The sequence below is a fragment of the Hipposideros armiger genome, unplaced genomic scaffold, assembly GCF_001890085.2.
Source record: "Hipposideros armiger isolate ML-2016 unplaced genomic scaffold, ASM189008v1 scaffold_267, whole genome shotgun sequence".
NCBI classification, from domain to species: Eukaryota; Metazoa; Chordata; class Mammalia; order Chiroptera; family Hipposideridae; genus Hipposideros; species Hipposideros armiger.
Window position 1 is genome coordinate 1188239 of NW_017731617.1, and position 25198 is coordinate 1213436.

A 25198-nucleotide genomic window follows, 5' to 3' on the forward strand; every position below is an offset into this window, starting at 1 on the left:
AAAACTTTTCCAGCTCAGATGTTAAGCATGCCTGTCTTTCTTTGGGAATGAGTGTCAGTGCTCGCCAAGACTCCTGTTAGAGACAGAGGATGAGCTTTGCTTGACCCTCACTTCTTCAGGCCAACTTTCCTGACAAGTCACCACTACTGATCACTTGATGACTGCTAACGGCTGTTGTGCAATCCAATTATGGTGACCGCAGCCGGGGCTATCCTGCTAAAGGAGCATCTTCTATTCATTACTATCTCCCTGTGATTCTCTCTCACCTATGTCATCTCACCCTTAAAATACCCTCTTAATTAGAAGGCCTTCTTCCCCATCTAACAGCTCTGCAAAATCAGAGGTTTTCAGAATTTAATTATCATCATTGGTGGTGGTGGTGTTATTTTATTTAGCTCAAATATTCATTCTTCAAACAACTTTTTTTTTGTATGCTCCATATTCAAAACCAATAAAAATGAAACTGCTTGGGTTACAGCTGTGGTGAGAATCCCCCAGACCCAACTCACCTGCCCGCTCAGGCCCTCAAGCCCTCGCCAGCCCTCGGGGTGGTCCCAGAGGCTGCTTCAGTAACGGCCAGCGTCCCGTAGAGCACAGTCTAGACATCCTGCTAGAAATGTATCAGAGAGACATAACTTACCCCGCTTCTTCCATCCTTTATTTATTCATCTTTCTCTTTTGGGGCCATTTAGGGCTGTATGACAAATGTTCTTATACCTCTCGTGACCGAGGATGGGTCGTGGGCATTCACACCGTCAGTGACCAAGGCAACCGAGACCCACGCTACTTCTTTTCCTTGAAGACAGACCGGGCCCGGCAAGCGACCACGATCAATGCGCACCGCAGCTACCTGCCAGGCCAGTGGGTGTACCTAGCCGCCACCTATGATGGGCGGCTGATGAAGCTCTATGTGAACGGTGCCCAGGTGGCTACCTCTGGGGAGCAGGTGGGTGGCATCTTCAGCCCGCTGACCCAGAAGTGTAAAGTGCTCATGTTGGGAGGCAGCACCCTGAATCACAACTTCCGGGGCTACATCGAGCGCTTCAGCTTGTGGAAGGTGGCCAGGACGCAGCGGGAGGTACTGCTGGACATGGAAGCCCACGGCCTCCACGCTCCTCTACCTCAGCTCCTCCTCCAGGAGAGCTGGGACAATGTGAAGCGCACGTGGTCCCCCATGAAGGATGGCAACAGCCCCCAAGTGGAATTCAGCGGCGCCCACAGCTTCCTGCTGGACACGAGCTTGGAGCCCCCTCTGTGCGGGCAGACGTTGTGTGACAACGCAGAAGTCATCGCCAGCTACAACCAGCTGCCACGTTTCCGCCGGCCCAAGGCGGTGCGGTACCGCGTGGTCAACCTCTACGACGACAGCCACGAGAACCCCACCGTGAGCCGCCAGCAGATCGACATGCAGCATCAGCAGCTGGCCGAGGCCTTCAAGCACTACAACATCTCCTGGGAGCTGGAGGTGCTGGAGGTAAGCAACTCCTCTCTGCGTCGCCGCCTCATCCTGGCCAACTGCGACATCGGCAAAATCGGGGACGAGAACTGTGACCCCGAGTGCAACCACACGCTGACTGGCCACGACGGTGGGGACTGCCGCCATCTGCGCCACCCCGCCTTCATGAAGAAGCAGCAGAATGGGGTGTGTGACATGGACTGCAACTACGAACGGTTCAATTTTGATGGCGGAGAGTGCTGTGACCCGGACATCACTGACGTCACCAAGACCTGCTTCGATCCAGACTCTCCGCACAGGTAAGACCTGCTGGGCAGATGATGCCCAGTCAAGAGCTGAACTTGTCCCCCATTTTATAGGCAAGTCACCAGAGGCCCATAGGGGTTACGGGAATTTTCCAGTTCGCACAGCAGCTTTGTGATGGAGGCCAGTCTGTTACATAATCGTGGGGGCCATGTGCAAGCATAGGCCATCACAAAAATATTTATTGAGTGCCTACCCTGAGCTAAGAAGGGAAACTCAGAACCCTGTCTTCTCAAACAGCTCAGAGTCTAAATTGGGTGACAGGAGCTGAGCACAAATAGCTGTTGAAACATATGCAGTGGAGAGGGTCAGAGTTGTGCTATCCAATACGTGGTCCCTAGCCACATGTCACTATGTACATTAAAATTAGTTAAGATTACATAAAAATGAAATTCCAGTTGCTAAGCCACACTAGCTGCATTTCAAGTACACAGTGGCCACATGGGGCTAATGACAACAATACTGGATGGAGCAATGTGGCCTGTTGGACAGTGCAGGTAACGCTGGGGTCACCTGGGATGGGACAGCCTGGGCTCAGCCCTCGGGGATACTGTGTCCTCACTTTGTGACCTCTTAGAAACTATTGCCTCATATGTAAAATGGCGATGATGATGGCACCTGTTTCGTCCGGCTACTCTGAGGGTTGAGAGTGACGGAGGGCATGGAAAGCACAGTCTCCCTAGTGGCTAGCAGGTCATTAACTCCCAATAAGAGTATTTGTCATTATTTGTATAATGAAAGGTAGCATGTGCTGTATAAAGGGAGTGCCCTGGGAGATGAAAGAGAAAAGACTTGCAGCTTGAGTATCTTGAGTGGGAGACTTAGGTACAATTGGGACATCAGATATTGGGTTGGGGGAGAATGGAAGACCCTTGAGGCCGAGGAACTTCTTTGTGTCCTGCTGAGAAGAGGGCATAAAGGGGGATCTTCCGGCTAATGCCCCCCTTAGCTCTGCCTTGTGCTGTCAACTCTAACCAGGAACCCCAAACTAAAACCCAAAGGTGAGCCCATGGGCAATGTATATTCGATGTGGGACCTGGAGGAACTAGTTCCAAGCCAGAGAGAGAGTTAGCAGCCACTTCCCTAATGTCCCAGATTCACGCCGAACTTTTCCATTCTACCCAACACATCGGACCCTGGACTTGCTGATAGCCGGAGCGTATTTGCAGACCTCTGCAGGTTTTCTGCTGACTCTCCTCTTTATGTCTCTCTCCAAAGAGCAAGGGCCTCCCATGCACAGACAGAATACCTATGTGCAAAGGAATGACGGTGCTGGCAAGAGAATGTCGTGCCTGGCAGGGAGCCAGACAGCACGTCAGCTCAGCCTCCTGGCACCAGGCTGGCCCCGGGACTCTCACCTTGGCTCAGACACATGAACAGCCCATGTGGGAAGGAGCCATGGTGTGTGGCCAGTTCCTTCCAGGTCACACTGCCCTTTCATCTCTGCTCTCATTTGGGCTTTGACAGGATGTGGCAAGGAAGACAAGATAGGGGTTAATATTTGCATTTGATGGACAGGGAAATAGAGGGCCTTCGAGAGAAAAATCATGGTCATGGGTCAGGAAAGTCATTTGGTTAAATCACCAATATAGGTCTTCCGAGGTTAATGCAATGTGTGTTCTGCTGAACTGGACTCTCAACAGTTACCAGTGTGCCCAGGCAGAGTGGGCATGGGGGAGGACAAATAGCTTGAAGTCATTCACCCATTTGTCATTCATTCATTCATTCATTCTTTTATTCATCCATTCATGCAACATGTTTATTCAGCACCTACCAAGTGTCAGGAAGGTTGGTACTGGGACCTCTATTTTGCTAAGGAAATCCAGGATTCGGACTGATGAGCTGATTTACCCAAGGTCACTCAGCTAACAAATGGAAAACTTGGATTTGAATCCAGGTCTGTTGACTCCAGAGCTCCCACTGAAGGCGGATATTTTTGAGTGGAAGGCACAATAAGAGGCAGAGTTAAAGGACAGAGGTGATAGGCAGGGTGGTTTTCAGAAAGCCTTGGCAGAAAACTTATGAGTCTGATTGGGTCAGGACCAAGGGCAGCTGGCCTCTGTGACGGGGGCCCTGTGCTGGTGTGGAGGGGCTGTGGGGCCTCAGATCCGAGATACCTCACGATCAGCAGACAGAGCTGGCAGGCCCCAGCGGCCTCCCTCTTTTCTAAGTCATGGGACTGCGTGCCCAGAATGGCTGTGAGCGGCCCTGGGCCAGTGCTGTGACCTCTCACGCCAGGGCCTGTTTGTTTGCTGGCTGGGAAAGTCGTGTGCCCTGGGTGAGTCCCCCCAGGCCACGTGTCACCTCCTGATGGGGTTGGGGGTGACAGCATTCTAGCAGCGTCAGCTGGCTGTGTGCAGAGAGAAACCTGTGGAACTTTGTAGAGAAGTATTTGCTTTTTGAATTGAAAAAAAGAAAAAAATGGGAGGGAGGGGAGGAGGGAGGAAGACACGAGAGAAAGAAGGAAAGAAGGTAGGCACCTGTGATAGAAGCAGCAAAAATTAGATTGACATTATCTAGGTGATTTTTAATACAGAGCTGAACTTTATTCTCACCCAGGGTGTTTCTCTGTGTGTGTGTCTCTCTGTCTCTCTCCATTCTCTCTCTCTTTTTTTGTTTTCTTAATGGGTAAAGACAGTAAAGATAATATTTAAATGACTGGTTTTCAATTTATGGTGAAGTACCAGGTTTTTTCCTCCTATACATTGCAAACCAATACCTTTAGACTATACAGCAAAAATGAATTGATATAAAACGAAATACCAGGAGACCAGTGAAGCAGTGTCAGGGTTCTATGAAAGCTTCTTGAGTAAAATGATACCCACCAGTCATGCAGCTGGGTACATTGGCAGATGCCATCAGAGAAGCGCCATTTCTTTTAACACGTTTACACTCATTCTTTATCTAATAAACCTTGGGCCCTTTAGTCACATTCTCAAGAATTCTTATGTTATAGGAGAGCACTCTGTCCGAGCAGATCTGGGGCTGCAGAAGACATCGAAGTGGTGTCAAATGTCAGACCTGGAAACATCTTTGAAGGTCACTGGGTCCCTAGAGGGAAATGGAGGACAAAGCTCACACAGTCCCTCAGTGGTCAAACTAGGGTTAAGAGCGCTCTAGCTTTCTATGTCCTAGTTGTCCCCTATGGCGTGGCTTCCTAGCACCGCACTGACATCCTTGCAGGTCACAGGTACCTACCCCTCGCGTTCTGTCCTAGCTCTATTCTTTTTCCCTGCTGTCCTCAAGAGCTTGGGATTATATAGTGCTGAATAAGTGACTTTGGAAGAGAATCTCTCCGTGAGCCACTGAAGAACTATTATATTATTGCCACACTGGCAGTGAGTTTTCCTGATTAAGAGGCCATGATAAGGACAGCCAACTGAGGTCTGCACAAAGAGGGGGACTGGGACAGACGGTGAGGGGGCCAGGAACAGTATCATGTAATCATTTGAAGATGTTTGGCCGGAGGAGAAAACCCTCCCAAGGCCATGACCGCGGGGCCATGGCACATGCGCTTCAAGTATCAGAAGGCGTGTCCTGTGGATAAGGGGGCAGAATTATTCTATACGGTTTCTAAGCCGTGGCTGGGACCAGAGTGTGGCAATGACAGGAGGCGGCTTGGAACTGAGTGACAGATAATGTCATCCCTAATCAGAATGGTCCTCCTGGGCAAGTGCTGCTCTGCAGGGATGTGAGCGCCCCCTCGCTGGAGGCATGCGCAGTGAGGTCGTCGCCAGGATTACGGCAATGGTAGAGAAGGCGGCTTGGATGGGCTTGGAAGTGAGCACTACACAGCCCAGCTTCTGGATGATATCTTATTTCAGATCATTTTCGGGAACCAAATGGTGACTTTCTATCCTGTTTAACAGGCATTTATTGGGCACGGCTACCCCTGCCGACCTCCCTGCTGCTCACTGGGCGCATTGAAATGAGTGGAACATGTTTCTCACCGTTGAGGGGCTACCACTTACGTAAGGGAGTCCTATTCAAACATAAGAAACTCTGCTCTGTGGTTTTAGTGACACGCAGTGGGGGCAGGAGACCTAAAAAGCAGAGATTTATTCTTCTGAAGAAACAAGGTAAGTTGGCTGGGGCAGGCGTTGAGAGGCAGAGGTGCAGCCTGCGTCAGCCAGGGACCTGGCAGGAAAGAGACGGCATGTTCAAAAGAACAATTAAGGAGAGTTGCAGGAGGGGCTTTTGGGAAGGAGAAGCTGTTTGGAACAGTGTAGGCAGGGTTTAGGACCACCACCAAGGCCAGGGCCAGCAATTAGGGGAGCCGTTTCTGTCCTTGGCCTATAGAGGCAAGAGAAGGGAGTGGAGACAGAACCCAAAGAGAGTGGCTGTGAGGAGAGGGCTCCCTGGCACCTGCGACTCTCAGTCGAGAGGAGTAGCCCTCTGACCCTCGCTGGCCAGAAGGGAGCCAGACGATTAATGTCTACATACCACTGTGTTTTGCCTTCTAGTCTCCTGCCAGTGCTTCTCATTGGGGAGCCAGACTGGTAACCACAAGGCAAAGGACCTGTTTCTGCAACTCCAAGAGGCCAGCCTCTCAAGAGCACAGAGCAGGGTGAAGAGGGGTTGAAAGTGGATGTGGATAGGCACACGGTACATGTGCCGAACACAGAGAAAGCCAGCCCATGCAGAGGGTCTGGCATGAGAAGGGGGGGGGGGGGGGAGTCGGGGAGGAACGGAGTGGAGGGTAAGGAGTCCCTCGGCTGGATCCGACCAGAGGCAGAGAAAGGTGTAGTTCATCTCATGAGAAACTCTAACATCAGGCTAAATCCTTCCTTCTTGCCTGTCTCCCTTGCTTTACTTCCTCCTTCTTTCCTTCCTTTCTTCCTTCATTTCCGTCTTTTCTTCCTCCCTCCCTTTCTTTTTTTCTTCTGTCAGTAAATATTTGTTGAATGCTCCCCCTGTGCCAGCCCAGTCCCTGCCTGTTGGGAGCTCAGCATCTAGTGGATAAAGACAGTCAAGTTAAAAGGCCATTGCAATCACAGATGTGAAAGGACCCCCAGTGTCAGCCAGGAGGAGCGGCCTGTGGGAGCAGTAATAGTCTTTCCATCAGACCGGTCAGTCAGAAAAAGACATTCCGATGAACCTTGGCCATGCTCTGCAGCGGTGGAGATGAGGCAGGCAGGCAGAGCTGCATCTGCAGCCATTAGAGATGTCCACAAACAAGTCAGAGTGCACTTCACATGCCTTTTTATAAATCAAATGGGAAACCTGGATGTTAATAAAAATCCCCAGAAGCAGGAAATCCAGGGGTATTTGACATTTTTGTCTATGTGCACCCCACTGTAAGAGGATAGTGCAATAAACCCACCAACTTCCTGTTTGGATTCCCACCCCCTAGCCTGCCAGCTCTGGCACCATGAGGCGAACTGCACCTTTGTCCATGAATATCTATTCATGTGGGAAAAAGGAGACTTCCCTTACATGCTGTTGGCTCATAGGGAAACATTTTCTTTGCCTTCTCTTTATTATTATTTTTAATATAACCAGCGTATTCCTGATGCCATGTTTTTGATTGATTGATTGATGGATTGGCCCCCAGCTGACATTGCTGGAAGTCTTTGGCAAAGGGTACAACAAGCCATGAGGCAGCCTCCCTGACCCCTCTGCTGGCAGCTCTGTTTCCCCCTCAGCCTCGTCCCCGCCCCTTATCACAGGCCATTCAGTGGTTCACCTTCACTCATTTGGTTCTCTCACTTCTTTTCTGGGGTGTTTTCAGGGAACATACATTTCCTTCACCCAATTTCTCTCCACATCTAGAAAAGTTGTGCGAATCAGGGACTCTCTGAGCTGAAAGCAGCCTGGAGTGGTCCAGCAGCACCCCTCCCCTTGCTGTGGATGAGAGACTGAGCTCCCAAGGCGGGCAAGCGCTGGCCCAGGCCTCCGACTGCGAGTGGGGCCGAGCTGAGACCAGACCGAGTCTCATGTCCTAGTCTGAAGGCATTTTAGACCCTCTACCTGGCCCTGGTCTCTCACAGCTGGCCATTTGAAATGTGGACGGGTTCTACTTAGTATGGTCGTGTTTTTACCCATCAGCCCTGTTTTGTTAAGATACTTTAGTATCTGAGGCACTGTGATAAATGCCCTAGGGATCTAAGATGTAATCTCTGCCCTGAAAGTGCTTGTAAGCTGTGGTGTAATGACCTTCGCTTACTTGTCATTCAAGAGATGGCAAGATGATTAATTTCCAAACGAACCACACAGGCGATAAGGCTTCCGTGCACGCTGAGAAAAGGCAGGCTCACTGGGCTTTGAGGAAATTAGGAAAGGTTTTCTGGTGGAGAAGCTATTCAAACAATCTTGCAGCACTAGTTGGCTTCATAGTGATAGAAAAGAGGTGGATGAGAGCATAGGGATTGGGACTGTGAGTAGGGACAGTCTAAGAAAGGGGTGAGCCTGACTGGGACTTCATGCAGGTAGACACCACGGTTTGTTCCTTAGGTTGTAGAGCTCAAAGATTCAGACTGGTACAGAGTGAAAGAAGGATTCAGGGGAAATGGACTTTAGCTATGGCTCGGTAGCTTCTTAGCTGTGCAATCTACGGCAAGTCCGTTGACCTCCCTGTGCGTCCAAAAGGGAGTAATAATAATATCTGACTGCCTGGATCACACGATTGCCTTGAGGGTCACATAACATAATATCCCAGAAAGAGTTCTGGGAAGAGTTAACCAGCACGCAGATGAAAGACGGCATTGTTGTTTTTTCTTTTTTTCAGTAACTTTGTTCAGTCTTTTCCAGTAATCATGTAAGAGAAATTGCTTGGAATTTTATAATCAGAATATCAGAGTTTATTTAACGTGACTAATAGTCATTAAAGCAATAACGGGAGTCAGGCCTGGCATAGTAGAAAAATGATGCGTGTTGGAGGCTGACCAGGGTTTGAGTCTTGCTTCCACTGTTCGTTCGCTGTCTGACCTTGGCCCATGTCTCAGTATGGGTCACTGATTTGTCATCTGTAAAAACTGGGTGAGAACAGCTATCCTGGGACATGTCAGGAAACTTAAGTGGCACCGTGTCTGGCACACAGTAGGTGCTGGAGAAACATTCCCTCCCTTTTCAAGCACACACGTGGATTCCTCCTTGGCAGCACTGTTTTTCAGAGCCTCCTTCCTGCAGCCTCGTGCAGGACGCCAGGATGAAACCAGTACACACACTCAGGTCATTTGCCCAGATTGCTTTCATTCTTAAAATACTAACGTTTTTTAGGACTGGCCACAGAATTGGCATTTTTAAATAAAGACCACATAACTTATATCAAGCTCATTGAGCTTGCATACTAGTTTATTTTGAAAACACCCCAAATGTCTAACTGTGTTAGAGGACATATTTCCACACGGATCAATCCCAGGCCATGTTGGGATTGGTCATAGTGGGTGGTATGCCAATTTGTCGAAGTCCTTAGATTTTTTTACTATCTCCAGCCCACATGCCTGCCTGAGTGTAGATGCACAAACACACACAGCCAGCCCCACTTGCCCTCACGGTCCCATTCTCTCTGAATCAGTCTGGGTTTCCCTCGTGCTTTTCTTCAGAACAAAGCCCACTTTTACTCACAGGTCCCGCCTGGGACCCTTGTGCACATGTGACTTTGGTCTTTGAGAGCAGAATAGAGGGGTGGATGGGGAGCAGGAGAAGAACTGCTCATGGCCCCTAAAGGTGAGTGAATAAGGAGCTCAGAGCAGTGACCTGTGAGAAGCACTGGAGGATCAAAACCATCCAGCAAATACATAAGGCGTAAGTTTTAGAAACAGAGCACATTGGAATCAAGGTCCTTCACAGTTCTGTGACCTTGAACAAGCCTCTTCCTTTATCAAAGGGCAGTTTCCTGCTCTGTAAAATTAGGGTTAAAAGGAACACAGTCTACTACTGCATTGGGGTTTAGAGGATTCAGTGAAATAGTGCACTGTCCACTCTTTAGCGCAGCACCCGGCACTGCGTGAACTCTCCAAGCAACAGTGGTGGTTGTTTGGGGATTTTACGTCTCCAGGAAATCTTCTGACCTGTTACATACATAGCCCTTAATTCCCAGGCCCCTCTCAATCCTTAGTCTTCTCAGTAGAACTCAGGGCTTACATGGGAGTTGGAGGGACCTAGTCACTCTTTATTACCAAGAGTCCTTTTATTTTGGGTCCGGCCAGATTCCATTTTGAAAAGAGTTTCTTTATTCCAAAAGCCCTGCACATAATAAATGCTAATGCATCCGTTTTCTCAAGAGATAAGCAGCATGCCACGCTGAGGTTATGCCTTTCCAACAAAAAGCAAAGGCATGTGTGGGATCCCAGGAAGGGGCCCACTGAGTGGTTTACACATGTGCTAGGGAAGGAGGGTGCCCTGATACTCTCAGGACCACACTGGGCAATGTGAGAGGTGGAGCAAGCTCCCTCCTGGCCTGGGACTCTTGCCACAGCACACTGTATCTCTCAGAGTTTACAGGTGGAAACTGGAACCTTCTGCTGGAGACACGCCAGGGAGGTCCCCCAGCATGCTGGGATCTCAAGTGCTCCCACTCTCACCCCTTTCCTAGATGTGTAGTTCCCCAGACAGATGGGAGCACTCGGTGCCCTTTCGAGGGCCTCAGCGGGAGGCAGTTGGGTTTTTTCCACCCTGGATTTTGCATAGTCAGCACTCTCATTTTTCTCTCTCCATCCACGGGTGACACTGACCACTCATGACAGCCTCAGCGCTCTCGGTCAGACACCCTTTCAGGTTAGGAGATAAAGCAGTGCAGGTGTAAGGGAGGGTTCAGAGGACAGACACCGGTATATTTTGTTTTAGAAATTCATACTTCCCTAAATTGATCACAGCTCAGCTTGCATCTTCAGACTCACAGCTGGCCAATTTTCCACCTCCTGAGAGGGAACCTCCACACCTTCCCTCTTACTTTCTGGAAACACAAAACTAGTGTGTAAATAGCAGTGGGTTTTGGGTTTGTTTGCTTAAGTTGAGCAGGCTCCAGTGTCCCCGTTTTTTTGTTTTTTTTTGTTTTTTGGAGAGGCATTTCTCTGTCTTTCTCCTTTTCTCTTTGCTTCTCTTTCTTTTCTCCCGTGTTCTAAGTTGTTTTGGTGGGCTGGTGTTGAAGGGTGGAGGGTGACGGGGTTTGTTGTCTCTATTTCCAACTTCCGATGTTTGTGATTGCGGCCTTTTTTAAAGTTCAAACTGCCAACTGCAGCTTGAATTAGCCTTCCGCTTGACTTCTGGCCACTGAACTATTTTTATGGCCACAGAAGGCAATGGTGACTGTAACTCCAAAGAGCATGAAGCATCTCAGAATCTTACAGAGGATGGAAGAGGGACATGAAAGCTCTTTTCTATGAGGATTCGTGGTAGAAAAACACAGTTTGCCTGTGGCTTGGCAAAACATCAGGAAGGAAGTGGCTAGATAGTTCCAGTAACTTCTTAGCCAACATGGAGTCAGTCACTTCTTGTGCTTCAAATTCTTCATCTGTAAAATGGGAGGATTTGGGCAGAACATTTCCAGGATCTCTCCCTGTTCAGACATTTTTAAATCAGACGCCTTAATAACCCTGGCTACAGGTTTGTGGGGACAAGGGCTGGAGAACCAAATGGGGAGCTTAATATTGAAAAGGTACAAGTAATGCCACACAGTGACACTGGGGTCATCCAGGAAAATGAGAGACAGTCTTGCCTCCAAAGTATGTACCAGCCCCTATATCTTAATTGAATATGATGTATTGGCATAGCAATGAAGGAATAATTATACTCTATGACAAGTTGAAAAAAAAAATCCTACTCCCATTACTTAAGTCCCAGCAGTAGTCTAATGATGGTACCCCACCTCGGGCAGTCTCTGTGTCTGCTATTTTATTTATTCAGGGCCCTCAGGCCCTGACTGTGGCATCCACTTTCCAAAAATCAATTTGAATTTAATTCTACTTGCAACAGCCTGACATATTGTGTCATGCTTTCCAGCAAGCACCACATCCCCATGCTTGATCTCTGTGTCACAAGATCCTTTGAGAGCTATCTCTTTTTTAACCCCAGGAGAAACCCAAATTTGGGGAAGTGATTAGACTTGTTCAAGCTCATCCCGAGAAATCTGCATTGACGGTAAAGGCCGTGGAGTTCTAACTTTAGATCATCCTGTTGTTTGCCTAAGGTTAGGTGATTTGCATGGGGGCCACAGTCTAGGCTAAAATCTCGAAGTTGCCATATTGACAGATATTGGTAATGATGATGTTGTAATCCTTGCTGTATCCCTCCCAAACATAATATTGCTCAGTCAGTCGTCACATCAGTTATATGGTTTTCATGGCTAAAAATTTAGAGCCAAACTACACAGTCTAATGAAATACCGCCTGTACCTCGAACATTGTGGCTGCTACAACTTATGAAATAGAGGTGATTTGTCTTTATTTAATTGTGCTGTGAGTGAAACACAAACCACAGGGCTGTCGGTGATCTGTGACTATTCTACTCAATGTGGTCAGTTGTGTTATTTATCAATTGTGGTTTTGATCCTCCAAGAAGAAAGTGAGGTGGTGGGAATAGATAGCGGCGGGCCCTGGAACTGCTGTGCTTCTGTTGGGAAACCAGTAGTTTGACGTGAGATCATCCCATGACTGTTCTGGTACTTTCAACACCCCATCAGGCTTCAATTGTTGCTTCTCCTTACTTATCAGGGTTTTTTCATGCTGAATGGCTTCCCTGGAAATAAGTACCTTCTGAGAGCCGGGGACTATCAAAGCAGAGATTACAGAACCCCAGACAGAGATCTTAGGAAGTGACTGATCATTCAACATGGTGTGTACGTGTGCGCGCGCACCCCTACTATGTGCTGGCACTGTGCTAGGTGCTGGGAGTACAACAATGAGCATTTCACAAGATAGGTGTGATTCTGCCCTCATGGAATTTCCTGCAGGTAGATAAGCAGCTAGTTAGGCAAGTGCTTCATGGAGAAGTTCAGGGTGCTGAGGAAACACAGAGCATGGGTACTTGACTTCTTAGGGGTCAGAGCCACTTCTAGTCTGAGTCCTAAAGGATGAGTCATGTTCGCCAAGTGAGTGTCGCTGAGCTTGCCAGGAACCAGGTGTTCAGACACTTTGCCTTCTGCCCCAGCAATCCCTAAACGCCACTTTCAAAAAGGCAAATGAGAAAAACGGGAGCTGAGTCGTTCCTCGTGAAGGGTATTCATTTAACATTAGTGTCCTTTATTCTGAGATTGTTTTATTCTTTCCTGTGGAGCACTACTCCAGTACCCTTTATTTTATTATAGGAGGGACGTCATAAGTGGTGTGTGTGAGGGGGTGAGGGGGGGGGAATCATCTTCAAATGCTTCATTTATTTGTCAGAGTTAAAAATCGCTTCTTCCATGTCAATGTTTTAAAATGATCCAGAGGTCTGAGAACCTCTCCACTGGCCCAACCTGCTTCTGGGAATCAGCAGCTTCCTCTCCCCTGATCCAAGTCCTCAGGATTCTTCATCCCGTCCATCTCCTGGTCTCACTGTGATCCTACCCATCAGAGAGCTGCCAACAGTGATTTTACTAAGAGCTGACTTTCCGTGTGACTCAGTGGAGGGCACCACCCCAGGAGACAGCTCTCCTGCTGGGCCTGAAGTTTAGGACCGCAATAAGAGGGTAAGGCACTGAGCTATAGAACCTGAGCCTGGTAAAGGAGAAACACTCCAGAGACCAGGTCAGAAGCCAAGCCCATCATTTCACCTCCTCTCACTCCCACCCCCACCTAGCATTGGATTGTTTCCCATGCATAAATACCTCTCCACTTATATGTTCTCGGACTCACCCCCTTTTCTGCAACCCACTGCCAATGCCTTCTTCTCCACTGCCTTTCCTCCTCTGGTCCACCTTCCACATGGCTCCAGGAAGGAAAGAAAGCTCATGGGAAACCATAAACCAGGTTGTTTTCTCTCCCATGAAATCTGCCAGGGGCTGCTAGGAGCGTTCAGGCCCCTCCATCCTCCATAACCTGGTATGCAACGTGGCCATTGCTGACCCCTCCAGCCTCATCTTGTCCAGTTGCTCCCATGTCCCCAGCTTTGCAACCACACCACAGGACTTGCAGTGTCTCACTCTTCTCACTTCACGCCTCTCGGCTTTCCGGAGCTTCTGCCATTTTCCCCGTCTCCTGCACTTGGTCCAATATCCAACCAAGGTTTATTGTTCATGCGAAAACCTCAGTGATATCTTACCCACCTTCAGCTAGGTAAGTGTCATGGCGTGTGCTTCCATCACATTCATACCCCTTCTATTATAACACCTATTGGAGGAGATGGTAAGAGGCTAATGGTGAAGGATATGTTTTACCGTGACCCACAGCCCACCTCTGCCAGCTATGAGTGGGAGGAAGAGCTTTGGAAAAACGGCGTCACTTCACTGATCCCTGGTTTCTTCCCCTGTATATTGCGGATGCTCATACTTAATGTATAAGGCTTTTGTAAAGCTTCAAAGAAATAAAAGTACTTCCACAGTGCCAGTGTGTAGTAAACTCCCCCAAAGAGTAGGTTTTATTAATATTAGCACATTATGTTATGGATCATCTGTTGATTTGTCTTGCTTCCTTCATAAAACTGCCAACTCTTTGATAGTGAAAATTGTTTCTCTTTTATGCTCGTATGCGCAGTTTCTAGCTTAGAGCGTGGTATATGATAGCATCTCAATAAATGTGGGTGAATGAAAAGAGGCAAAGACTGAATGAATCATGTGCAGGGAGGAAGGCAGTTAGGAAGGAAGGAGCAAATGAAGGCAGGCAGAAAGGGAGGAAGAGTAGATGGGAAGAGGAGAGGTAATGAAACCATGACTTATTCAATAAATGAATGAAAGAATGATTGATTGTTTTCAATTGATCTTTGATTGGTGCTGCTACATTCTTCTTAGACTGTGTGTCAAGCTTCTATACAAAAGCTATTATTTTGGAAACCAATCATCCAGGATTCCGAGAATTTAATAAACTCTTAACAAGCACTTTTTCTCCCCCTGTGCCTCTCCATACAGACAAGAGAGGCATATTTAAGCATTTCTGACAATGAAACTAAGCAGGAGAATAAAGTCCAGATCATTAAGGCCCTTGGGATAAAGTACAAAATCCAGGTTTTAGAACTGGTCACAGCTTAGAGAAAGCTTGTTATTTGGAACAAGGAGATGGATGCAATAAACATTCTGAGGTTTATCTTACTTTAATGACTTGTCCTGCATGGCTTTGATCTTTATTTTTGATAATCACTTTCGAATGGTTTAGTGTATTCTGAAAGTGGGGTAGTGGTTCATGGACTTGAGGTCCTTCCTGGGAATGACAGGCTGCAATCAGAATTTGGAAATAGGCAATGTTACAGGGCTTGTTCTATGAGTTATAGAAACAGGGCAACTGCCTGTGAGGAAGATAAATACATTGGTCCAGTGATAAGAACCAGGGTTCATTGATGGAAGGGAGATACAACAGGCCTTGGGAGCTAAGGTCCGTTTTCTCTAGCTCCGTGAGTACCCTAAAAAGAGAATTATGCATCTAAGGGCCTTTTCTTGGGTTTGGCACTACTCTAGTCTCTTTCTGATGTATTGCTTTTTGATATTCCCCTTTCTAGGTTGAATTTGATAACCTCCATATTACAGATGAGCAAATTGAGGTTCAGAGAGATTGAGTCACTTCTCTAAGGTCGCACTGCCCCTTGGTAGGAAAGGGTGGATTTGAACCCTAGTCTGCCTCTCTCTGAGCATGTGGCTTTTTTTCTTTAGCACTCTGCTGCCTTTTTCCTTAACTTGAAAAAACTGTCACCAGCTTGTAGCATGGAAGTGGCCCACTCTCAGCCAGGGTTAGCCCTCCTCAAACTGGGGACATTGGCATGTGACCAGCACCATCCCTGTAACCCGCCTGCACCTATCAAGGGCCCAGAGGGCAAAACCTTGGCATGACACTTCTCAAAGATCTCCTCAGCTGTCACTTCTGCAGCGGGAAATTCAGTTTGCTTTGAGTGGGAATAGAACCTGAGACTGGTCAGTCTTGATCTGGGCTCACTGTGAGCCATATCTCTGACCAGCCCCAGCCATCTTTAAAATGGGAGAGCCAGTGTATGATGCGTCTCGAGTTGGAAAAACTCGAGCCTCCCATGATTTTATTTAAGGGATGAGTTGTTGTTGTTGTTTTGTAGTTTGACTGCAGTTCCCTTTTGCTTCTCTTTCAATAAAACAGGCCCTGACAGCCCTCTCATTGAGATTATTACAGAGTTGTACCATCGCAGGCCAGTGCATTTAGGGAATATGTTGTTGGCACTCACCAGCGAGTGAGATGCAGAAAGAAAATATTCTAATGACAGTTGAGTTGAGAGAGCTTTGATCTCCCTCCAGAACTGCTCTCATGACTTTGAAATGCAGTTCTGGCAGAGAGGTATAGTCTGGGCGCCTTGGCATTCTGGGGCTGGGCCCTTTGAAACTGACATTCCAGGGGACCCTCCACCTTCCTAGTAGGATCCAGGTGCACGGCCGTGCAGGAGGAAGAGAAAGTGACACACCTCTCTTGAGGGACAGCTCGGGGAGAGGATCTAAGTTAGGAGGGACTTTCCAATTTAGCCCAACATTTCCCAAACTGTGCTGGTTAGGCTGTTATTTGCTTTTTTGGCAAAGGCAGACGTGGAGTGGGGAAAGGGATCACGGTCAAATATGTGTGGGGACACTTCCTACACTCTCTGACTGACTCCCATTTTGTATAGTAAATGGGATATAAAAAAAGGCTCTGAAAATGCTTGCAGTTAAAGAGTATATGTATTTAACCTTGTTTAACAGAGCATGTCCTGAACCCATTTGACTCGGAAACTTTCTGTTACCTTAAATATTCAGCTGCTTCTTGTGGGTTTATCCTTCTGTAGATCATGATTTGGAAGACACTAAACTAGTGCACGAGCTCACTGATCAGAAGGGGACCATGAGCTGCAGAAAAGGCAGCTGAGGGTGGTAGGAGCAGGGCAAAAATTCAGGCAGTGCAGGTTCTGCTGAGGAGGAGCCTGGGGGCTGCAATCCCTCCTGGACTTGACTCTCCAAGCCATGCTCCCTTGCAGGGAACCATGTCCCACTGAAGGAAGAGGTGACTTTACTAACTGGTGCAAAAACACTGCCATACAGGTTAGGGAATCAAGGTTTGCTGTTACCTTGGGCAAGTCACTGCACCTCCCTGAGCCCCGGGGCCACTCATCTTATTAATGCAATTGAAGAGAGCAGTGCTCACCAACTGCCCATCAGTGGTAGCGCTGTCTCTCTCTTGAAGGAAAGTTTCAGGGGACACAGAGATGACAAAGACTTGGCCCCACCTGCTTGGAGCTCATAGTCTGGTGGAGAAGACAGGTCCTCACACAGTGAAGATAACACAAAGTAGGGTGATAGTAGAACCACAAGAATCAAAAGTGGGCGAGGGGGCGCTGAGGAGGGAGCAGTCATTTCCAGCTAGAGGTGATGAGGATGATTTTGGTGTTGCTAATCATTGTTATTGCAATAATAATAATAGTGCAATAAAAACAGCCAAAGCTAATTGATCGAGTGCCTTCTGTGTGCCAGGCACTGTGTGAGAAACTTTCTCTGTGTTGCCTCTAGTTCTAGTTGAACCTAGTTCTAGCCCACCTGACATCCCTGAGAAGTGGACATCGTTATTCCATTTTACAGGTTTGGGTGGTCCCAAGTGTATACATGGAGTACATCACATGCACGTGAACTTAGCAGGGAAGGTAAGATTTTCAAAGGCTGAGATTCAGGGGAAATAATAAACATGCTTAGGGAATGGGCATAATTGGGGAAAACCATAGGTTCTCAGATGAGGGAAGTGTGAGAACTTGAGTGGGAGGGTGTGGGAGGAAGAAGGTTGAGTGGTGGGGATGAGATGCTGAAAGCTGAGACTGGGAGAGCCACCCAGAGGCAGACTGTCAGTTTAGGTTTATCCCCCCGTAGGAGAAAATAGGAAAGCAGGACATGGAGGGCAGTGCATGCTGGGACTGTGCGGAGCTATCTCATTGAATCCTGCTAGTATCCTTGTGAACTGCGACTCGGAGCGGTAAAGCAATTTGTGCTTGGACATAGGTCTGTCTGTCCCACCCTGGGTACGACTGGCTCATAAATTAATAAACTCCAAGAGTTATGGATTTGGGTTGATTTTTTTCCTGGGCTAATGATTTTTTTAAAAAACAAATAAATTTGACCAATTTATAATATATACACAGGGCCAGCCTTCCCACAGTGGCAAAATGGAAAGGCAAGTGGCCCTGAGCAAGTCCCACCGTCAATCTCTCTAGACTCTTCACGGTTCTTCTCCATTTGACCTTCTGTGATTTCTCCTCCATCCATTGACTGGAAGGAATACAGAGTATCTTAAAGAGATGGGGAGAAGGAGGAAAATCCTAAAGATTTTCCCCTGATGCATTTGAGAGACACCCGGCTTGGCTCTGAATCGGAGAGAAGACCTTAGCCAGCAGAAGGAAACTTTTAGCCACAGAGCTCTTTTCCTTTGGGTGGAGAAAAGAGAGACCAGTGGGGCCAGGGACCTGGATGGCTACCATGGATGCTTCCTTTTTGGAAAACAGAGGCTTCTCAAAGTATGAAAAAACAACAACAGCAAAAAAAAAAAAAACCCCAACCAAACAAACATACAAGCAGCGGAATGGCTCCAACATCCCACATCACTGCCTTGGGGCAGAATGAATACCACCCTCTGAAAAGATTACTTCTGCAATTACAACTGAATAAACAACCAATTAAAATGGCTCCCGAGGCCCTACCCCACCCTTCTCTCCCTCTCCTGAAGCTCTCTCAGCCGAGAGCAATGGGGCAAAGAGGTGACTTTCTCTAATAACCATGTGTGTTCTCTGCCTGAGAGAACGCTCGATGGAAATGGACAAATCAATTAGGAAAGAATATATAGTGTGGAAAGGGCTGACCCAAGAAAAGCTCGACTTCTCTGGGTTTTCAGCTTCTCCCCCCACACGCTGTTTCCCTTTTTGCCGTGGCCCTGTGGGAAGAGCGGGACACCTCTAGATTTTCACTTGACCTTGTCACTATTTATGTGATCCCTGAACTTGTGTTACTTCATCTGTAAGACAGGGATAAATAAGAGGAATAGCTAAACACTTACTGAATGCCAGGTATTATGCTAAGCCCTTTACGCTTCCTTTATTAACATCCCAAGTCCTCTAAACAACCCTTCTTACCCTTGTTTTGTATATAAGGAAACCGGGGCGCAGGAGGTTGTATAAATTGCCAAACAGCAAGTAGAAGAGCTGGATTCAAACCCCAAGCTCTGGCTTGAGAACAAGCCATCTTACCCGCTCTCCTGTGTGACTTCAGGCACTACACAGAGGTGGGACAGCATGTGTCGCTAGCACAGGGGCTGGCATGTAGCAAGGGCTTAGTAAGTGTTGGCTTTCCTTCTCTGATCACAGAACACACTGGTTTGAACTCCAGTCTAAAGCTGAAGGTGGGATCTTAGGGGAGAGAAGGCCCCAGGAGCAAGACTTCACGTCAGTGTGTGAGCTTGTGTAGCTGTCTTCGGAGTTAGTCTGTTCAAGCTAGTTCTGGTCAACACAGAGGCAGCCTCTCCTGGCCCTGCCTGTTTCCAACTCAAGTTAACCTTTTCTTTTATTTTATTTGGAAAAGTCATAAAAATTATGGTTATGAATATTTGGTCTCAGGAGCTTCAGGCTGTTGACCTGAGTGGACAGGAGGGCATGCGAGGTCTCAGGCATATCCTATTCCCATCACAGAAAAGGTATAGGTTTTTGACCCACAGAAATGCTCTTTATAGCACCCATTGTATTGATAAGGAAACTGGAGGCCTCATAGGAACGAAGTGCTGAAACTGAGACTAGGACCTACATATTTTAGTTTTTCTCTCATTCCCAATATAACTTCAACTCCATCAACATTCACGGAGTGCTCCTAGGGCGTCAAGCCCTGCGCTGAGGACTGGGTAAACAGAGATGAATGAGGCACATTCTCTGCCTCCAGGGAGCCACAGAGAGTGGCAGCGATAGACAGGTGAAGTGATTATGTGGAATGGTGTGAGAGCACATGCACTAGCAGGAGGTGGATGAATACAGAGATGGTATAGAGGGGTGGAGGTGAGATGGAGATCAGGGAAGTCTTCCTGGAGGAATGATACCAAAACAGACTTTGGGTTTGTTCATCAGAGAACAAAATGGGGAGCAGCGTCCTACAGAGGGACAGCATGAGTAAAGGCACTTGGGGTAAGACACCATGGTGGATGCTGCCAGTGTATTGTGGGAAATTCAAGAGAGGGAACAGAGAGAGATGAGGCTAAAAGGGGAGGCAGGGTCTTGCAGGCCATGCTGGGGAGCTTGGACTTGACTCTTTCACATGTGGGGAGACCCTTCTCTGACTCCAGGAGGGAAAGAGAAGGGAACCGTCGTTATGTGATCTGCATACCAGGCTCTATGCCAACCCCTTATGGAGAGACAACATTATAAAAGACGAAAACACTTTCAACTGGCTCTATGACCTTCACAAGGTATGAAACAGAAGCCTCCGTTTTCTCCTCTGGAAAATGGGGATAATAATACTGCCTACCTCCATGTTATTAAGATTCAAAGAGATAATCCATGTAAAGCCAGGCCACATAGAAGGACCCGACAGACATTAAATATCATTATTCATAGACTTTATCTCATCTACTACATCAAGCTGCCTGCTTGCTTATTTATGTATGTTTTCATTTATTTATTCATTGATTCATTTCCAACCTTCCTCAAGAAATGATTATCAGTTGCTCATAAGATCCCTAAGATAATGATGACAGACATCAAATGGGGGCTGACAGAAGCATGAGAGAGAGGGGCCAGCCGGCTGCTCTCTCCATCGAGAGCCGTTGAGTCATATGCCTGTGACTGATCCAAGCTGCAGTGTTTCTGTTCTGATGAGAGAGTCATATTCTGCAAGGGAAGGGCTCTTACTTATTGAGCATCTAGGATATGCCAGTCTCTTTCCAAAGACCATTTCTTTCTCTCTCCAATGTGTGTTTGTTCCATGTATGAAAGAGTTGACAATTGCCGCATGGGGCGCTAATGCACTTTCCAGATATGTCAAGACTACAGTGGCAGCTGCCTCAAATACAATATCCCTCTCTAGTCTGTTTTATAGACAAAGGAATAGAGGCTTACAGAATGCAGAAGTAGACACTCGGGGAGGCAGCATGGCTCCCAGTGAAAAGAGGATAGGTTTTCAAGCTGGACCGAGTTGACCTTGGAACCTAGCCCCTCAACTTTGGACACCCTGTTTAATAACATTGGACCCCATGTTTGCTTATTTTGAAAACAAAGTAATAATGCCTCCTGCAAGGTTAGTATAGAAATGCAAAGCGGGCCTCCTAGTGCAGCTCTGTATTGGCCAAATAAATGGTCCCAGGTCCATAGTGAATAAGTAAAGGAGGAAAGAAGCCAAGACGAGAAAACATGGGATCTCTTCCATGGTCTGTGTTCTTGATCTATACCCACATGATGTGGCCTCGTCATCAGTCAATATGGCGGAGTCCTTAGGGGCACAGATGTTGACTTTGGATAAATCTAGGTTCTGCTCCGAACTCTGCTGTATATAAGCTGAGGAACCTTATCAAGCCTCTTAAACCCAGGAGAATGCAATTTTCTTATCTGTAAAATGGGATCGTATCACTTACCTTATAATATTATTGGGGGAAGTCAATGAGGTGATGTTTATAAAGTGCTCAGCAAAGTGCCTGGCACCGAGTAGCTCTCACTTAATTAGCAGTACCTGTTATGTGAATAGTAACTTGTTTGGATGGTGATGACAGCCAAGGTTCTTTTTCTATTACAGAGCATACTTGGATGTGAATGAACTGAAGAACATTCTTAGACTGGATGGATCAACACACCTCAATATCTTCTTTGCAAACTCCTCGGAGGAGGAATTGGCAGGAGTAGCCACTTGGCCATGGGACAAGGAGGCCCTAATGCACTTAGGTGAGAATTAGAAACTTCTCCAGGAGGAAACCGGATTAGCACAGGAATGAATTTAGTACCGATGATGATGGTGGTGACTCAGTCATGATGGTGGTGGTGGTAGTGGGGACGGGGAACAATCTATTGGGTTGTCGGAAAAGTCATGACGTATTTTTGTCTATGTTTTTCGCTGCAAAAAAAATGCATCATGACTTTTCCGACAGCCCAATATTTATCACTTTTTAATGTATAAAATCCTTCAGCATTCCTTATCTCATTTCACCCACCAAGCAATGCTCTGAAGAAAAGAACACAATATTATTAGCCCTGTTTTACCAGTGGGGAGACTGAGCTTCGTAGAGGGAACTGGGGCTTGTCCTAGGTCACACACAAGTCAGTGGCAGAGCCACAGTTTGAATTCAGGTTCCCACCTCTGCCCGTTGATTGCTTTCTCCTTATACCCCTGCCTCTTAGGTCATGCAGATATATTCTCAGCCTGATAACCACATTGTGCTGGCATAGTCTATCATGGGTTGGCTTGAAAGACTCCAAAGAGGCAAGAGAAAGTGAATTTGTAAAAGCTCCTTGTTCCTCCATGTCCTACCCAGCGACAACATCAGGAACTCTTCTTACATTCAAATTATGCATATCCATAAACCAGACATATATTTATACAAACCAGTCACCAAGGTCAGACATGACAGTGGTTTCTGAACTGGGCCCAGCAAGCAGACATTGTAGTTGTTCAATTTTTATTTTTCCTTGCTTCCTTCCAGGACCCGTCTCTATGTAGACAAGCGTTTTTCAACTTGTGCATATTTGGAATCCTAGCATACGTGCATGTTTGTGTTCTTGTTCTCACTTAATAGTATGCTGCCTACCTTTTTCCATGTTGCGGCTGTCTTCATAATTACTTCCCGTTCAACTTTTTTCACTTGACGTCACAAGAGAAAAGCCTGTCTTTCTGGTTCGTTTCCATCTCTCTAAAGGCGAGATTTGTAATGGCCACATAATATTCCATGGAGTGAGGGCACTAGCGTTTATTTAAACATTTTCCCTTGGACGGGATGTTCCCATTATTTACACCAATGAAGAGTGATGACTCAGTGAGCGTCTTCATCTGAGAATGTTAGCGCTCAGCATAGTCACAGCGCTGGGTGTTTCCTCAGGCCTGCCTGGTCTCCCAGTGATAGGCCCAGAGTACAATAGCGGCGCTAAACTTCCCATATTTTGGAGATGTGGAATTTTGCCCTTTCAAATGATGAAGTTGTGCTAAATCAAACTCCAGACTTAGTCCTCTGTACACTGCTCTCTTTCCCAGTTGTTTTTAAGAGAACGAAACTGATGTGTGTGTGTGTGTGTGTTTGTGTGTGTGTGTGTGTGTGTGTGTGTGTGTGTGTGTGTGTGTGTGTGTGAGCAGAGAGAGATGTAACGATAAATATGTAGTGCTTCTCACCTGGGGGGATTTTACCTCCTAGGAGACATTTGGCAATGTCTAGAGATATTTTTTGTTACAAATGGGGGTATGCTACTGGCATCTAGTGGGTAGAGGCCAGTGATGCTGCTAAATCTCCCACAATATCCTCAAGAAAGACTCATCTTGTCCAAAATGTCAATAGTGTTGAAGTTGAGAAACCCTGAGATTAATGATGGACAGGTCAACAGGTAGACAGACAGACACAGGCAGATGGGTTTGGCAGAAGAGAGCGTGCAACCTCAGCAAACTTTTAAGATGATCAGCTCGTGTCACGTGCCTAGGGTTACCTGTGGGAATCCTGCCAGTACAGAGCCAAAAGCCATGGTTGTTCTCAGCTGTGACATGATTTAGTAGGACCTTAGGCAAGTCTCTTTCCTTCCCCAGGTCTCAATTTCCTCAGATTTTAGATGAACAGGTTCGACGAGATGGCCTCCGTGGACCCTTCTCAGGGCTGAAGTTTTGTCCTGTTGGCAAAGCCACCAAAAAGGCCATGATCAGAGTCTTAGAGGAGTTGAACAGCAGGCTTCTAACGTTAGAGAAAAATACTCCTGATAATTCCATGAATTTCAGAGACTGGCTCAGGACCAGGAATACAGAAGGCTATAAATCCATGGCATGTTATAGTATTTCAGGATGATGTCAGGCTGAAGCTATTTCACCTTTTAAGAGAAGCAATGAAACAGGACTCAGGGCTCTCTGCTCTTGCTCTGTGAAAAGGGGTGAGTTGGGAGGGAATGAGGTAAAGCAAACAGAGCCGGCCTGGACGTGAAGCCTGCAATCCTGTCATTGTCCCTGTAAATACTTGTGGGGTCCCCTCACAATACCTCAATGTCACAGCTTCATGAAGACAGAGCATCACTGGCACTATTGTTGCTGTTGATGTGAGAGCTCACCAGAGATGCAAAGTCACTTTCCCAAGATCACACAGCAGATGGAGGATTGGAACCCATGTCAGGCTAACTCCAGCTGGCTTTCAGGCTGCCACCTCCCCACTCTGAGATATTGATCATAAGCTATTTCTCTGCAGTAGCCCCAATCAAACCCAATTTGTTAGAACCATATATAGTTACACTCTTCTCCTGCTGTTGCACCATGATCCCTGGAAAAAATCGGGTGGGAAGGAGATTGTATTTCCTATTATGAGTGACAGAAACTAATTGAGAGAGATTTCCTGTCTCAATTTCTCTTCCTCCCTGACTCTGCCTGCCCCTTCTCCCCCCCGCCCCCCCCCACACACCCCTTCTCATACGTCTTTATCTTTGTGCTAGAAGGCTCTGAGCAGTTCAGAATTAGTCGATTCCGTGAGCCCCATGCCTGAGCGAGCTCACCCTCCCAGCGGTTCAGTCCAAGATCAAACTCTCCCCTCGCCCACTCCAGGCTTGCCGGGACAAATCAACAAGGCTCTGCCTCCCTCCCATTCTTTTATAAGACACTGCTCTGCACTTCAAGTTACTAACTTACAGGGAGCTCAGACCTGAGTTTTAAGTTTCCCTTAGATACACTTAGATTTTAAAGTTTAAATATCTCTCTGCTAGCCTATATGTATTTCTCCAATGCCCAAAATGAGCATGGAACAGTGCTATCCATTGATTCTGCTGCGATCCATTCCATTTGTCTCCCTAAGCAAAGCCATGCTCAATCTTCTAGGGCATGCGGTGTAGACCATTGCTTCTCAAACTGGAACATGCAGACGGGTCACCTGGGGCTCTTGTTATAATGCAGATTCGGATTCCATAGATCTTGGATGAGGCCTGAGCTTCTGCGTTTCTAATCACCTTCCAGGTGATGAGCACGCTGCTTGTTCTCGAGCCACACGTAGGGTGGTGAGTAGTTAGACAGTATGTCAGGTGCTATGCTAGCTCCTCACGTGTGACTAAACCTGGTCACACTTATTTTGTTGGGTCAGCATTCAGCAAATATTCAACACAGGTTTATTGAGAGGCCTTGTTGCCGGCCCTGTGATAGGCATTTACAGTAGACCTAGCTTAAGAGCCCTGGCTGTGGAACCCAAGGACCTTGGTCCAACTTTCAGCTCC

At 47.2% G+C, this 25198-nt stretch overlaps 1 protein-coding gene across 1 annotated transcript in view; it reads left to right on the forward strand.

Annotated features, from left to right (window-relative positions):
* The first annotated feature begins 696 nt into the window (after positions 1-696).
* The window catches only part of PAPPA (pappalysin 1), a 201265-nt gene continuing 176763 nt past the window's right edge, over positions 697-25198 (forward strand). The window contains exons 1-2 of the mRNA XM_019656847.1: positions 697-1755; positions 21561-21706. Coding sequence (XP_019512392.1) covers positions 899-1755; positions 21561-21706 — 1003 coding nt within the window. The 5' untranslated portion in view covers positions 697-898. The remainder of the gene's footprint in view (positions 1756-21560; positions 21707-25198) is intronic.